This window comes from Dermacentor silvarum, chromosome 6 (genome assembly GCF_013339745.2).
Source record: "Dermacentor silvarum isolate Dsil-2018 chromosome 6, BIME_Dsil_1.4, whole genome shotgun sequence".
Taxonomy (NCBI): Eukaryota; Metazoa; Arthropoda; class Arachnida; order Ixodida; family Ixodidae; genus Dermacentor; species Dermacentor silvarum.
In genome coordinates this window covers 131223600-131241054 of record NC_051159.1, presented here as the reverse complement: position 1 = coordinate 131241054, position 17455 = coordinate 131223600, and the positions used below count along the sequence as shown (strand labels likewise).

At 44.8% G+C, this 17455-nt stretch overlaps 1 protein-coding gene across 1 annotated transcript in view; it reads right to left on the bottom strand.

Annotated features, from left to right (window-relative positions):
* Positions 1-17455, bottom strand: part of LOC119456897 (neuronal acetylcholine receptor subunit alpha-10-like) — a 74891-nt gene that overhangs the window by 20102 nt on the left and 37334 nt on the right. The window contains 1 exon segment of the mRNA XM_037718712.2: positions 9755-9903. Coding sequence (XP_037574640.1) covers positions 9755-9903 — 149 coding nt within the window.

The window sequence follows — 17455 nt, the reverse complement described above, 5'->3', positions numbered from 1 at the left end:
ATAAACTTATTACTAAGCCATTACGCGGTATGGATAAGCACATGAAGAGAAAAAGGCGATGATAGAAAGAATGAAGAACAAATTGATTGAGCATGAAACAAAATAGTAAAAGGGAGAAAGAGTAATGCTGCATACGCAGATTGATCGTGGCTAGGAAGTGTGCCAGTTTTCTTTCTCGTATGTTCGGCGGCTTGATTTCGAATACTTGAGCACATATTGCTAAAAAACCAGGGGTGGCTGAAGAAATACAAAAGAAGCGACTGCTTCTGTAGCTGGAACGCGGGGCGAAAGTGTGTTGGTGCTTCTCAGCCGGAAGACCCAAATTTTCTTCAGGTAACCAAAACACAACGAATGAGCTTAAAAACGAAGTGCAGAAAACGTCCAAGCGTGCCAAGAAAGTGCTAGCACCCTTTGAAATTGTATCACCGCTCGATACGGCGAAGGGGTGGCCGCAGGTGTTTCCTTGTCTTGCAAGCCTTTGTTGCCATAGATGAGCGAGCGGCGGGAACACCCCTGGTCGGAAGCGGTTCGCCTTGTTCGTGAATTCGGCACGCCACCCGCTGCCGCCGTTGGACATCGATAAGTGCTCAGAGAAGACCTTTGTGCACCCGTGGAGAGCTCGTGTCTTTGCTGCTGAGGGTCTTGTTAGCTAAAAGAGCACTCACTCACTCACTCACTCACTCACTCACTCACTCACTCACTCACTCACTCACTCACTCACTCACTCACTCACTCACTCACTCACTCACTCACTCACTCACTCACTCACTCACTCACTCACTCACTCACTCACTCACTCACTCACTCACTCACATCACTCACTCACTCACTCACTCACTCACTCACTCACTCACTCACTCACTCACTCACTCACTCACTCACTCACTCACTCACTCACTCACTCACTCACTCACTCACTCACTCACTCACTCACTCACTCACTCACTCACTCACTCACTCACTCACTCAACTCTCATACTCAGTCTTTACATGCTCACTGAATCGTGTGCTGTCTCAACGAACAGGAAACCTTGGGGTTGGGATCTTCTCTTCGGTCGCTTCTTAGTCGAATAACATATTCCATTAGAAATTCAGCTAATTTTCTAGTCAAATTAAGTCAACGTTATACTTAATGAAATGATTTTATTTTATTGGCTAGCAATTATATGAACGCTCCAGGCGAATTTTCACCGTAATGTTACACGGCCTATAAAACTATGAACCTTATTTCTTGTAATTGTCCAATACTTTGCTACGCTTTCAATACTTCGCCTCAAGTGCGAAACTGCAATTTGTAAGCGAAGCTGGATCTAGGCTGACAAGTGTCGGCGGTGGTGGTGTCACGCTGAAAAGTGGGCCGATCCTGGGGGTAGTGCCAAAAGGGTCCTAGCTCAATGGGACATACTCCTGTGGGCTCGGGTACCTGTAACGCGCCCTTGAACTACTCTTGTTACACGTAGGACGCAAAAAGACAAAATCACCAGCCCTTTCCCTATCGAGAAAATGGGGGTAAGCGAAGCTTGTCATCCGATTCTAGCGTGAGGGCTTCCGAAGCCCAGGCGAAACGTCAGCGAAGAGCCGCGGACCCCGCGTTGCGGGAGCGTAATGTTGAAGCCAAAGGGGCCAAAGGTAAGCGAAGAGCCACTGACCCTGAGTTTAGGGCAAACGAAGCGGAACACCTGTGACAGTGTCGTCTTGCCACAAGCTTCACTTAATCCCATTTTCTTGACAGGGGAAGGGCTCTGAATTTTTTTGCTCACATTTCTTAATTTACCCTGCTAGTAATGAATCTTCTTCATATAGCTGACATTCCATTTTACAAGATTTTAAAAGTCAGCGCTTGAAAGTCTCGCTAATAACGTGTCCGGAAGCGAGAATGAAGCGCGCCCAGAAGGATAAAAAAATAAAGAAATCGGCCGGGCTTCACGGAAGAAGATAAATAAAGCGAGAAGCACAAAATGTAAATTCAGAGACTCGACTGCAGGCGTCGTCCTTTGCCGAAACAAATGTAAAATGTGATCAGCACAAATGTAAGCGTGTTATGAATCGGCGCGAGAAAGGTGCCTTTAACTAAAAAAATAAATGAAAAATAAAAATGAATAAGGAAGACTGGCGAGCTATGAGATATGAGATGGATAGCTGCTGCAACTTGGCGCTCGTCTGAAGTGAAGCGGAATTGATTTCTCGATGTCAACACAGTGTTCGCCTGGGCTGGTTCGTCTCGCCTTGGCTTTAATTACTACAGTGGGAATTATTGACATTTCATTACGAATGTCTGCAACACTTCATCTTTCCCTTTTGACGCTTTCTAATTGCGTAAAATCTGTAAACTAAAAACTATTACTCAAGCTCCATCGACATGAAAGTTAAAGGTAGTTACAGGTAGTTTTCGAGATAGTGGAAGGAAGTGTCTTTTGAAGGCTGGTGACTTAGAACACGTTTACCGCGAATGCATGGGAAGATTGCGAATCTATGTGTTCGTTACAAACTCAAGTCCTTCTACATAAAACATTGGCGGCAACTTATTCTTCTCAACGGCAAGGCACTGACTAAACTCAAATAAAAAAATTGAAGTAGACTTGCGAGAATATTTTTTCTATTTTATTTAAAGAAGACAAGACGAGAAGGTTATATATACGTGTATATATAAACAGAAAGTGAGGCCGACAAGCACGTACAGCTGTCAGTATTAAATACATGGGGAACAGACAGGGCCGACGAAGACTCCAAACTCAGAGTGACGTTTATTAGCGACTGCCTGAGTATAGAAAGTAAAGATCGTTGTTGTTGTTGTTGCTTCAACACATGTTTTGTTGCTAAGACCGGCCGAACGCGCGCACAAGTTCCACGGCACGAAGCTTTTAGTTTTATTTCTCAAGGAAAAACGCGGGAAACTCAACACAATCCCGGCCACGAAATGATGTCACGCGTGTAGTTAGAGCGGGAAGAGTCTTTGAATGGTTCTTGTTGTGACAAGGCCGCCTTGTTGCTTGATCTTGCAAGAGCGAATGTGTCCATCTTCTTCTTGGAAGACTTCAATTACTCTTGCTAATTGGCAGATCTCACATAGCCTTCTTTAACTATGCTGTTACCACATTTGCCAAATTTTACCGGGTATGTTTTCAGCGTGTACAAGCCCGCTTCGCCTTCTTTAACTCTGTTGTTGCCCCATTTGTCAGAGGAGTGTGCTGACCGGAGTTCCAGTAGGTACTTTTTTGTCCATTTCTTCCAAACGTTTTCGGTCGCACGCTTTCTGCACCGTGTAGTCTCCGAACGGCCTCCGTGCGCGTTGATCTTCCTGTGACATCGATGGTGCCCTTGTGGTATCGTCGTGAGCCTTCGAACAGTTAGCAGATCGGCTGTAGTCAGCAAGTATGGTCTGCCGGCGTCCCACTCAATGAAGGTAAGATGTCTGGAATTCACGTCAGCTTCCACTTCTGCCAGCAAAGTCATGGATTCTTCAAAGCTGAGACAGCCTATTCGGAGAATCTTGCGAAGTGATACCTTTTAATGTTCTTAAAAGTCGCTCCCACCACCCACCCAACCATGGGGCGTTAGGCGCGATAAACTTTCATTTTATGCCTTCACTGCTCTATGTGCCTGGCGATATCTTCATCTAACGACATCTTATAAAGCTTTTCCAGATCCCCTGATGTTTTCTTGAACACCTGCACGTTGTCGGAATCGATGGCTCGGGGAAGGCCTCGTCCGGCGACGTAACGGCGTAAAGACATCACGAACGCTTCGGATGTCATGCGCTCTTGAAGCTGTGCATGCCAATAGTGCGATGTAACTAACTCTTCATCTCTCCTGACGGTTTTCTCACGAAGAGTGGTCCCACGAAGTCTACTCTCACAATTTCAAATGCATGTGCTTGTGCCACCCAATGACTTACGGGAGGATCTATTGGAGCGCTTTTTGGCACAACGGCGTAACGCCTGCACAACCAACATTACCTAGCCACTGTCTAGACTTCGCGCTTTGCACACTCAGAAGCGCTCTCTCAACTGCGTTAATGTGTGTCTCGCACATCTCCGTGTTGGACTTCGCAGTGCGCTTTGAATGCCGGTAGCCGCGAAAAGTAGTTAGTTTGTTACTTACTTAGTTAGTTAGTGACGTAAGGTTTTATGGCGCAACAGCAACTAAGGCTATGATGCGCCATGCACAAGTAGGGAAATGTAATGAAAAGTAGTGAAAATGCAAGTAGCGAAAAGTAGTGATTGCTTGTGAGCATGATGGCATGCTTGGCATATTTCGGCGATAAGCAGTCGGTGAGCGAATCTACGACGCTTTTCATACGTAAGTGCTGTTAGTCCATAGCTGGTGGGGTTTCCCTAATGATATGTACGACAAGACGATCATGCAGCTGGCACCTTCTTTTACGAACAGCTCCAACGTAAGAACATTTTTGTGGATTGTTGCCCAGGTGAGGAGCTCTAAATATATCACGTGATGTTCACGCCGCATTATATTAGCTCTGACAACGATCAAGGAATAAACTTCAGGCTTGGTTGGCCGCCTCTCTCTTGTGAAGATTTCATATCGCCTTTCTCGTGTATGGGTTGGCCGCTGCTGGTGCAATGACCGCGATTTTTTTTGTTTTAACACGAAAGTGTTTTATGCCGGGGTCCACCAAGACTTCACTGACGTATTTCCGTCACGGAAATACGTCATAGAACATAATACAAAGAAAGAAACCAGAAGAAAAAGTTCCACAAACATGCAAAATTTGGGAATCGAACCCACGACCTCTCGGTCCGCGACGATAGATCGCCGAGCGTTTAACCCATTGCGCCACAAACGCATTTGCAGAGCGCAACACAGACGCGCCTTATATATCTAACACTCCTCCGTGTACCCGCGCTCTTGCTCGGGCCGGTGCCGCCGCCTACGAGCAGAAAAGAGAAGTACTGCATTATGACACTAACGCAAGAAGAAGAAGAAGAAAACGTTTATTGATCAAAAGCATTTTGGTGGAATGATCGGAGCCCCTTTAGTCCAGGGCCCCACTGGCCTCGGCCGCCCGCTTGACCTGTTCTATGAAGGACTGTTGTCCCATCAGGTCTGAGCTGGTTAGCTGTGCCTCCCATTGCTCCATTGTGTGGCGTGTTTTATCAAACGGGTGTGATTCACAATCCCATGTAATGTGTTGGAGTGCACGCCGGGAGCTTTGAGCAATAGCTCAGATTCGTCGCATCGCACTTCCTCACAATGGCAGCCGCGAAGATGACTTTAGGCACTGTTCATGGAAATAGCAACGCACTAAAAAGGGCCGCTGCTGAAATATCAATGGTTTTGGAGTATGCGGCCGTGAATGTTGAGGTGATGTTATTTTGTAAAAGACTGCATAAGAACCAGCGAAGTACTGGTGTCAGGATGACACCAGTTTCGAGATATTAATTCCCGAACTTTCCGGAGAAATGCATTGGCGTTCCAGTTAATTTTGTGCTTCAATGCATAAAGCGACGTTTTGTTAAGAAACTAACTGAAATGCCAATGCATCTCTCCGGAAAGTTCGGGAATTAATATCTCGAAACTGGTGTCATCCTGAGAATTATTTCCAAGTGGATCCGCCTTGCCAACTCCACGGCTACAATTTAATTGCAATATGGGCATTAATTCCCGAACTTTCCGGAGAAATGCATTGGCGTTCCAGTTAATTTGTGCTTCAATGCATAAAGCGACGTTTTGTTAAGAAACTAACTGAAATGCCAATGCATCTCTCCGGAAAGTTCGGGAATTAATATCTCGAAACTGGTGTCATCCTGAGAATTATTTCCAAGTGGATCCGCCTTGCCAACTCCACGGCTACAATTGTAAATTGCAATATGGGCCATCAGGTAATTAGTTAAAAGCTTAATTAGTGAATTTTTGTTGATTAGTAAATTATGCATTTCAATTTTTTGTGCAAGTAATGTCCGCCTCTTCGAGTAGACCAGCTCATTAGCTAGAATTGGGCTATCTGCCACAGGCAACCTTAAATAAATTTTGAAAGTGTTCGCTGAACCACAGTGTATATATATATATATATATATATATATATATATATATATATATATATCGTAGAATTTCAGAATTGCGCAATGACTTTTGCGTAACTACGCTGCATGGATGATGATTATGATGCTGATAATGTTGAATATGTTGATGGCTATCACATGACCTTTGAATTGGGGGGGCAAGAAAGAGTCAACTAATTACCCAGCATGCGTGAGCTAATTAAGCTTTACTATACCTATTGCGACCTAGCATTCGGCTAATCTCTACTTTACTTTGTAAAGCTACCCGTCCTTGTGAGGGCCCCGTCCCCATCTCTTTCCTGCTTTTTCTCACACGAAGGCTCGCCTATTGGCTCCTGCTTATATATTCCGACCGCAGACCAGTTAAACCTCTCACAAGCTTTGAAACCCAGCGATTCTGGTATGCGGATGTTTCGTCCACCGCGCTCCAGAGCGTGCCGCAGAAAACCGCGTAATATATATATTTTAGTGTGAAGAAATGACGCAAGCGCTTTAGAACGAGTCGTATGCAGCGCTGTCTGAACATCGGTGTTTCTTACGAGTATAATAGCTCTCCGAGGGTCAGAAACCACTCTCGAGAACAGCGCCGAGATACGGGCGACCCCTTGTTGCCGAAGCACCATGATATAAATCTACGTCGTAAGCATTGAATGTTGTTTGAATAAGCACAGCAATGCTGGACTGATCGTTCAACTGGCGTAAAGAATGACGGCTCTCGCAGAGCTTTTCTTGCTGGCATTAGCGCCGCAATGCGAGCTTGTTGGTATGTCGTGTTGGAATACTGGTGTAGCGACAGCATTCCTAGAGCGCAGTGTCTGTGTTTATGTTCTAAGTGCCTGAGTGCCTGAGCCTGAGTCGCCGTCTTGTTTGCGATACACCAGTGTTCGAAGATGCATTAGCATATGGATCGTGAAAATCAGAAGATTTCGCGCGGACGTAAGTGCACAGAAGATCCACTCGGTATATAGCGAGCAGCGAGCAACGCTATGTGCTATAATAGAGCTTCCCAGACTGTCTGAGTCTGCGTAGCCTTCACTAAATTCCGACTGCTTTCGCAGTGCAAATCTTCCATGTGGAATCAGCGCAGTACATGTTTTGGCGCTATTCGCGCTCGTAAGAACCCCACCAGACTCTCTTATGTGCTTTAGGAAGACTGGACGATCGTCCGTTTACCGAAGCTTATTAAGGTACTGAGTGAGGCTAGCCTTTCCCTTCATCAGCACAGAAACCACGTATGGGTTTCTGCAGAACCTGAAGCGAACAAACTTGAGTGCCCAACTATTGACACGCTGCGGCTTGTCTAGCGCACTTGTGCTTTTGAAGACAGTGCTTTTCTTAGGCAGTTTCCGTCACTTTTCTGTATTCATCTCTTTTGAGGGACAATGCCGAAGATAGTGCAGTCCAGAAATGTGACAAACTTGATAATGGTGACTGATAGCGATGGTGAACAATATAATTTATTCTGAGAGTCGCGCTGATGATGGCTGTAATGATGAGGATAATTGTAATGATCATGATTATGACGTTGATTGCGATGATCATATAGATGACGATTATTATTATTATTGTAGTGAAGAAGAGGAAGAAGTGCTCTTGCGTTATATTGAGCAAGCCATGTTTTCAGACAACAACAACAACAACAACAACAACAACAACAACAACAACAACAACAACAACAACAACAACACAACAACAACAACAACAACAACAACAACAACAACAACAACAACAACAACAACAACAACAACAACAACAACAACAACAACAACAACAACAACAACAACAACAACAACAACATTGAGCAAGCGGTGCTATATGCTGCGCACTCGCGGTACGCAGTCGCAAACCAGACAACGGCGTGGTGACCTTGCGGAGCTTACGACAAAGCTTTTCGTCCTTAACAGAAACTGCAGCCCCAGTATCAATAAGCGCAATTGTGGCGGTTCGTTCGACCAAAACGTCCAGTAAATTGCGTGGCGACTGTGCGGGCCTTGTAGAAGTCGCGAAGCTGGCAGTTCGTGCCTGCAGAACTGCAGCAACTAGTTTCCCTCGCTAGGTGACAGACGACGGCGTAAGGGGGAAAGCGAGCGACGACGCGGTGACGGAGAACGATGGTTGCCGAAATGGCGTCGAGGAGACGGCGAATACTTTGGGTCGGGATGCATGGAATGCCCTGTCGCATCGTGGGAATATCCATACCCAGGCGTTGCGACAGCAGGGTTAGCAGTTGGCATTATTATTATTATTATTATTATTATTATTATTATTATTATTATTATTATTATTATTATTATTATTATTATTATTATTATTATTATTATTATTATTATTATTATTATTATTATTATTATTATTATTATTATTCAATAACCTTCCCAGTGCAGTACTGGATCAGACAAATTTGTCGGGATTAAAAAAGGCCCTCAAGGCAATGATAGAATAAGTTTCACATGTATCAGGTCTATTTGTTGTGTGGTTTTTGCCAAAATGAATGTAAGAGTGTTATTCACGCTGCTTCACGATTTTTTTCCTTTTCGATAGGTTGTAACGTTGTGCACATCGTGTGCCATGTTTACTCAGTTTTAATGGTTGTTGTGTGCTACGTGTTTCATTTGAACATCAAGTATTGTTTACTTGGCATGTTTACCTGTGATACGTTTTCTCATTTTTTTTCTTTTTTTTTAGTTTGACATTTGGTGTGTAATAAGGTTGCATAAAGCTTTGCCCTGACTGCCAGGTTTCTGCCATACAAGCCCACGGAAGGCTTCGGCAGTCTGCAGACCTTGCAAAATGATATGTACAAATTGATTGTTTATAATAAAGATTATTATTATTATTATTATTATTATTATTATTATTATTATTATTATTATTATTATTATTATTATTATTATTATTATTATTATTATTATTATTGTGCAGGTTATTATTATTGTGACGATGATTATAAAGGCGATGACGATTATGATGATGAAGATAACTGATGACAAAAAGTCGGAAGTTGAGTCAACCTCTAGTTGACGTCGATCAAAAGTTTGCTACCCCAGCGCGGCTCTGACAATAAATTATCCGGTTCATACACCCCACCCTCACCGCCAATTGGCCCAGGCAGACTTCACCGACTTCAACTAAAGGTTGAATCGCCCTCCAACAATTTCTTTTTGTTCGTTTCACTCGTCCGAGTGAAGAGTAGCCAACTGGAAAAAGTTGGCTACTACAATAAGCGACATAGCCGTACTTCGAACTTTCGCCGTTTTCATTGCACCGTCTCACCCACCCCTTACATTATAGAGTGAGGGCAAGGACTCGTACGGACCAGCCAATCAGTAACGAGAGCCGGCCGCGTGTTCCGGAGAAGAGAGAAAAATTCGGCCATTGTGTGCTAGTAATACTTGCGTGAAGCTTCCATCCAGTCGTCTTCGCGCGAGTGCTCATGAGACGCGGACAATGGGGGAGCTCTCTGTCTGGTTCTCTTTTGTGGTCGGCTGATGCGACCCATAGCTCTCACCACACTGCACGAAGTTAGCGAGTATAAGAACCGCAGTACAGCCCTGACCCGTCGGTTGTTGTCAACCAGGCACTTGTAAACCAGCGACAAACTGAAAGTTCAGCGACACTAGCAGCCGTTCGTAGTCTATGATGCGTACCTGCTGAACGTCGCGCAGTTCACCCCGAAGTTACATGCTGGATTTACGAAGTTACGCAGGAACACCTTCGGGCGTGCGTGTACTGACCACGTCGAGAAGCTGCAGTAGAGACAGGTCCAGGTCCACGCGCAGTGACAGTGACGAGTTGAAGGAAGGCCGCACCGCCGGGTCATAGTTGGACATCAGGTAGCGCGTCAGCCGGTACTCCTGTTCGTCCGCCCGACCGACGCTGCAACCTGCGCCCCAAGGGGAAACAGGGAGAAAAACGAGAAACACGTATCAGAGCACTTCAATTGGCGCGCCAGCTGGACATCGAGTCACGTAGGCGAGTCGACGAAATAAGACACCGTCACGAACCTTTTCTACCTCACATGCGGAATGATTATCGCTGTTCTGTGGGGTTTTTTTTGTGCGTTTTAGCGCACTTCACAACAAAGACTAGTTAAGCTAGCCGACCTTAGTGTGGGCGCAGCACTTCGGACTGTGTTCCAGTACTCGCCGTAGATGGCAATGTAGACGGCTAAGTTGACAGTGGCTATCTTAAATCTCGCTCCAATTCTCACGAAGACGTTAACATATGGACTGCTTCGCGAAGACAGCATTTAAGACAAAAACGATGCAGGCTACTATCCTGTCGAAACAAGATGGCGGCTTAGCTGGACGCTTGGAAACTCGACGGGAAGGTCGTCTGCGCACAAGGAAACGTAGACACGCTTTCCTGTGCCTTTAATGTAAGCCACATCGTGTTTTTCGTAGGTTAGCAGGCGCTAAGACTTAATATACGGAAAGAATGTGTGCTTTTCTCGACTTTTTTGTCGCTGTGAGGTGGCGTCACTTCGCAGAAGCAGTCTTCCATACGTCTTCCAGATGGTTCGAAAGGCTTTCCATTACATGGCCTCGAAACTGCATCGGCTGTTCCGTCGGCTGTCTCATTAGTTGTCTACGCAGACTGTCACCGATGCTAGCCAGAATTGGAAAACACCCTATAACTTACTTATACCGTTTTACTAAATTTCGTTTTCTCTTAGGTGTGGTCAACTGAAACCAGCATTGTAATATTGTGTTTTAAGTTAGAAAAAGTTTTTCTCAAAGTGGCTCCGAGACACATTTAGTCGAAGTTATCGTTTTTATTTTTTGTCTTGTTTTGCTTTTATTGCTATAGCTAATATATGGACACTACAGTTGCATTTCTGCTGTCGTCGCAGCTGTCGGCGTCGCCGTGATGTACCGTATAAAGTCCAAGGGCGATAACATCCTCGCCGCGCGCCGTACGCTGTGTACATGTGCGAGTGAAAGCGTGTGAGGGTGAGCCGGCGATCGCGGCTCGATCTCGCGCGCACAAGGCAGGAAAGCGGGGAGGAAGCGCGCTGTCTTGCAGCGCGCAAAGAACTGGGGGGAGGGAAGGGAGGGGAAGGGCTCTTCTACCCCAGCAGCTGCTACGTATGCCTCGGCCGCGCGGGTCCTATCTTTAAAGCGATCTGCGATGAGTACAGAGTCTAGGTGCGCAGAGGGCTCATAGCTTCGTGTGCGCTGTGTTCTCGCAGCTTAGTTCGCGTTGAAGTGAGAGGCAGCACGAAGGTCAATGCGCTCGCTGCTGCTGACGCGCTTTCTCATTCCAGCGTTTTGACAGCGAGTTAACGCTGTCATCGGCCGATATGTGTTCATGTTTTCTTGTGCGCGCGTGACACCATGCTTGTTAATTTAGTTAGTAAGCGAATGTTTACATGTTTATACGGCCGATAAAACTGCTATCCTTACCTCGTATAGCTGTCTATTAATTTGCTATCACAATCGATGCTTCACCTTTCGGGCGAAACTGCGACGTCTTTTTTACTCCCGAGATATCCTCATATATACAAGCGTGCTTTGTGGGAAGACTCCAATTACATGAATAATTTCTGCTCTTTTTGGTTTGGCACGTCAAACCGGAGCGCTTCTCAGGGAGTCGCAGGCTGTGTTTGCTGAAGGCAAGTACTATTTGCTTATTTTATGTGGCAGAGAGTAGCAGTGAATAACCAAAGCCGAATCACAACCTCGCAACGGGCACGATACCGCTGTGACGCAAAAAAAAAATAATGAGTCATTCTATTCTGTGAAGGTGGATGAACAGCGAAACTTTTTAGCACGCGAGACAGAGGTGACACAGAATTTTGAACAAAGGTAAGAACATATTTATTGACCTCATCGGTGGTCATCGTGACGATAGGTAAGCACACAGAATCTCGTATAATCTCGTTTATTAAATTCCTCAATCATGTAAGACAATGAATGGCTCATACCCCCGCAAAAAAAAAGAATTAACGCGGCCTCCTCATTACGACGAGGATATCTATCTATCTATCTATCTATCTATCTATCTATCTATCTATCTATCTATCTATCTATCTATCTATCTATCTATCTATCTATCTATCTATCTATCTATCTATCTATCTATCTATCTATCTATCTATCTATCTATCTATCTATCTATCTATCTATCTATCTATCTATCTATCTATCTATCTATCTATCTATCTATCTATCTATCTATCTATCTATCTATCTATCTATCTATCTATCTATCTATCTATCTATCTATCTATCTATCTATCTATCTATCTATCTATCTATCTATCTATCTATCTATCTATCTATCTATCTATCTATCTATCTATCTATCTATCTATCTATCTATCTATAAATACGCTGCCGGGCCCTGCTGAGTGAGATGTCAGTGACCGACTCCACTTTCCTTCCCACTGTATGGATTATTACTGATACAATAATATCTTTTGCACATGTGCATAATGTGTGAAGTCCTTTTTGATGTTATATTTTTCATTTTCTTCGTCCGCCCCTCTTCATACAAGGTTCTTCTGCACAAACACGATACTTCAAGTTAGCAAGAGATCGGGTCTGATCTATTGATCGCTTGAGGTATCGCGTAGGCGGTCGTTCACATGCCAGCAAAAAATCTGTGCTTTTCAATAAACTGAAGCATTCTTCGCCTTCTTTCAGAAGTTCAGCCACCGCCGGTGGGAGCAACCTGATACCACAAAGAAAACCATTAGTGAAAAAATTATGCATTCTCAAAGTAGGCGAGTAAGTAAGCGATGCATATCTAGGTTGGCTTGAAGCCCTACTATAGGAGGAGTGTAGGGACGTTGGGGAGAACAACTCAATTTCCTTCATTTGTTCACCTTTTGATTTGCCTGAGTTTTTCTCTTGGGCATGCCTCCAACTATCGAACCGGTAACCGGAAAAAAAAAGAAAGAAAGAAAAGTTGTATACGGGCCGTTGCCTCCCTGTTTTTGCGAGCGTGTCTCGAGTTACATAAGCCGAAGTACGCTCTCGAGTTCACTTTTCATAGCTGCCTTATTCGCAGAAGGAGTTTTGTTTCAAAACTTAACTTTCATGTGACTTAGAAAAAAATAGCAATAAAGAAAGATAAAAAAGTGGAATCACATTGCGGATTTTTTTAAAGCTAAGTTTTGTTTCGTCTGGTTTCACTTTGCTTGTCGCCCACTTCAGCGGTCTATGCGGCTCCTAACTCATGTACGGCGACAGGAATTTCTCTCACCATTCCCAATGCCCCCAACTTGATGTGAGACTCCAGCAATCCAGTGCAAACGAGGAGAAGGAGGAGGAAATGGCCATCGGGAGAGGAAAACTGCTTTCGCTCACTTCTTCAGACACCACGGTAGAGCTGTCCACCATCGAGCGTCAAATTCACCGAACTCAGCGGCGGCAATTCGATGGCGATGACGACGGCGACGATGATGGCAGCGGCATAGCAACGACAGCGGTATGACGATGACACGATGCACATTAAGTGCTGTCACACTAAAAAGTCGCATTTGCCATCTGTATCCTCCTACTGTAAACCTACGACTATACTCAAACTATGCATAGATCACGGTACAACGAACAACGCGCAGGACAGCATAACGAATGGATAGGGGAAACCCGGTTTGCGGCTTCCGCTCAACTGCTGTCCAAGTAAAGAAAACAAGATTCGGGTTGACTTAAGAGGAAACAAACATTACACCATACAAAAGAGCCATAATGAAGGCCACGCAGTCTTTCCGCAAGACAGCTGTCAGCTGTAATATCTCGCGATGTTATAATTTTCGCTTCTTTTCCCTCATGCGGCCAGCAGTACGCGTGTTGCTGCAGCATCGATTACGCTAAAGGACACACGGCGATGTCCACTGAAGACAGCGTTCTCGTAACACTTCCCACGTCTCTTCGCCGATAACGAAGTGCAGTGGAGATTGACTTTGTGTAGAAGACGATAGGTGCTAAAGAAAACTGACAAAAGAAAGAGCTAGCGGAAACAAGCTTATAAGGCAGATAATATACAGGGTGTTTTAGCGAACACTTTCAAAATTTATTTAAGGTTGCCTGTGGCAGATAGCCCAATTCTAGTTAATGAGCTGCTCTACTCGAAGAGGCGGACATTACTTGCACGAAAAATTGAAATGCATAATCGAATAAATAACAGAGATTCACTAATTAAGTTTCTAACTAATTATCTGATGGCCCATATTGCAATTTACAAATTGTAGCCGTGGAGTTCGCAAGACGGATCCACTTATAATTAATTCGCAGGATAACACCAGTTTCGAGATATTAATTCCCGAACTTTGCGAAGAAATGCATTGGCGTTCCAGTTAATTTTGTGCTTGAATGCAAAAAGCGACGTTTTGTTAAGAACCTAACTGGAACGCCAATGCATTTCTCCGCAAAGTTCGGGAATTAATATCTCGAAACTGGTGTCATCCCGAGAATTCGTTCCAAGTGGATCCGTCTTGCGAACTCCATGGCTACAATTTGTAAATTGCAATATGGGCCATCAGATAATTAGTTAAAAACTTAATTAGTGAATCTCTGTTAATTATTCGATTATGCATTTCAATTTTTTGTGCAAGTAATGTCCGCCTCTTCGAGTAGACCAGCTGATGAACTAGAATTGTGCTATCTGCCACAGGCAACCTTTAAGAATTTTTGAAAGTGTTCGCTGAAACACCCTGTATATATAGTAGCAAAAGCCAGACGAGGACAATGAAAGCAAGCATCTAAGAAGACCGCATCTGGCGCCAGTCTACTTTAAATTAAACATCACTTTCTGGAGCCACCCTTTTTGTGCCGGAAGAGTCGGCAAAGTTTTCAAGAGAGCAATGCGGCGTCGCTTTGTTTGTTTGTTTGTTTGTTTGTTTCTTTCTTTGTTTCTTTCTTTCTTTCTTTCTTTCTTTCTTTCTTTCTTTCTTTCTTTCTTTCTTTCTTTCTTTCTTTCTTTCTTTCTTTCTTTCTTTCTTTCTTTCTTTCTTTCTTTCTTTCTTTCTTTCTTTCTTTCTTTGTCTCCGGTACCAGTTACCTCTGGTTCTGAAACGAGATTTTCGCCTCAAACATTTCCCCCACCTTGCCCCCGGTGGTAACATTTCTCGCGCCGCTCTTAGCTTCTTTACCGCGGGCGACGCCGGCCTTCTCTTCTTTGACGAGGGACTTCTCGTTGTTTACACAGACAAGCATCGGTGGTGCGGGAGGCAGCACTTCTTGTTTCCAGTCTGGCGATCCACTCCTGCCACTGCGCGCCGCGTTCGCCGAGAAAGCGTTAACTCTGCAGAAATCAACGGCGCGCGAAGTTTCTCTTCGGGGCCTCTCGCTTTCTCCATTCGCGCCGTGCTCGGCAGTGCCGCCGCCGCAGTGTCGGCGAGGAAAACACACGCCGTAAGCCTAAAGCAACTGGAGGTTACCCTCGAACGAAGACATGCAAACACTGTTAAAAAAATGCCGTATCCATCTTCTTGCTGTAATTCTTTTTTCTTCCTCTGGCGAAGATGTGAAGAGCAACAGAAAAAAAAAACTAGAGCGATAAAAAAGTGTGGCAGATATTCTGCCGCAACAGAGCACACGGGAAGCGAAATCAGCAAAAATATTCGCTTTATGAACTTTGGCCCCCTTCTTTACCGCCTTTCCCACCTTTCCCGGAAGCTCTGGGTCGAAAGGTTCCAGCACAGGAAGGTGCACGGCACCAAATTTTGCTGAGCTATCCCGGACTGGGCTCCTTCATTCTCTAAATCAACTTTCTTGCTGCTTTTATTTCTTTTTGCTCTTCGCGATCAGCCAGTGCCTCTCACGGGCGAATCTGGAAAGTGCGCGAGGAAAAGTGGCTAGCGTGCTCGCCACTTCGGAGCTGCGTTATGGCGCTTCCATCGAAAACCTTTTAGGCAGGCTTCGTCGAGAATTTCTTCTGGATCCAGTGCTTTGTTAGTGTTACACTTCATTGGGGCTAAAGAGAGGTCGGGAGAGGAGCACATTTCTTTTCCCTCTTTACGGAATCGGGACCGTCAGGAAGATTTTCTCGGGACCTCTTACACTCTGAACGTTGTGGCGAGCTGTGTTAAATTTAACGAACCCAGCTTTCCTGGCATACGAAAGAAGAGAGAGATCTGAAGCCTGCTAATGCAACCACTTAGCTTCGAAAACGTTTATTTTGCCGTGTCAGGGGGGTTAGCTTTATGAAAAGCACAAGACAAGACAAAGTCCGCGCTTGAGACTTTAGAAATATTTTTCTTCTTGTTGGTTTCGAAAATATGTGGCGGGAGATCTAGAAAATGAGGGCTCAAGACCAAGGAAGAAATATATTAAAGCGAAAGACGGAATTTGTAGATATAATAAGGTGATCGCAACACAGCTCTTCTATATTGTTGCTTTGCTGCCGGGGAGCCTCCTTCAGGTTTCACAGAACAACACGTGACCCGCCGCGGTGGCTCAGTTAGCTAAGGCGTTGCGCCGCTGAGCGCGAGGTCGCGGGATCGAATCCCGGCCGCGGCGGCCGCATTTCGATGGAGGCGAAATTCAAAAACGCCTGTGTGCTTGCGTTGTAGTGCACGTTAAATAACCCCAGGTGGTCAAAATTAATCTAGAGCCCTCCACTACGACGTGCCTGATAATCAGAACTGACTTTGGCACGTAGAACCCCAGAAAGAAGAAGAAGAAAACGGCATGTAGTTACTCTAAGGTAGTTTGAGTGGCTGCCGAAGCATTACTTTAAAATTTATTCGCTTGTGTGAGGCGCCCATTTCAGTTTACGTACACACGTGAAGACCTTGCGTGAGCCATAGTTACATCATACCTCGAACGAGCAAGGCATAGCCGTAGGGGTCATACAAGCAACTACTACAGTAAGTAGCGTGCATACTTTCGTGATTACCTCCAATTATCATTCCCACTGTTTTATTTTAATTGTCTGATCTAGACCATAGGTATCAATAAAAATCACCCCCCCCCCCCCCCCCACACACACACACACACACACACACACATGTTTTCAGTAAACCAAACAAAGGAGCAAACAAGCCATGAAAGGGCACAAGAGACAACAAGAGAAAATATATAAAGGGGGGAAAAACGGCAAGATAAATGCTCTTCGCATGAAACGGCAACTGCGACAGTTGAGATATCAAATTCAGGTCTGTCTTGCTTACGATCATCAATCGCCGCTTCAGAAGCACGTTGAAGAACTTGCTCTAGGACGGCGCAGATACTGAGCACAATGGTGAAGCACTCTGCTTGCTGCGGGAAAATATTGTGGCGTCCTATCTTCCCATGTTTCTACACCTTAATTACATATAAAAAAGTTGTGGCGCTATTTAGCACAATTTCGGCGAGTGATGGTAGTTTCCTCCAAAATTTCGATGCACAGCTTTGCGCAAGTTTTCCCCTTTTGGCTTTCTTGTTCTTGTAGTGAACAAACATATGATGAACGAGTCGCAACTGCAAGTAATATTTTGCGTGATCATA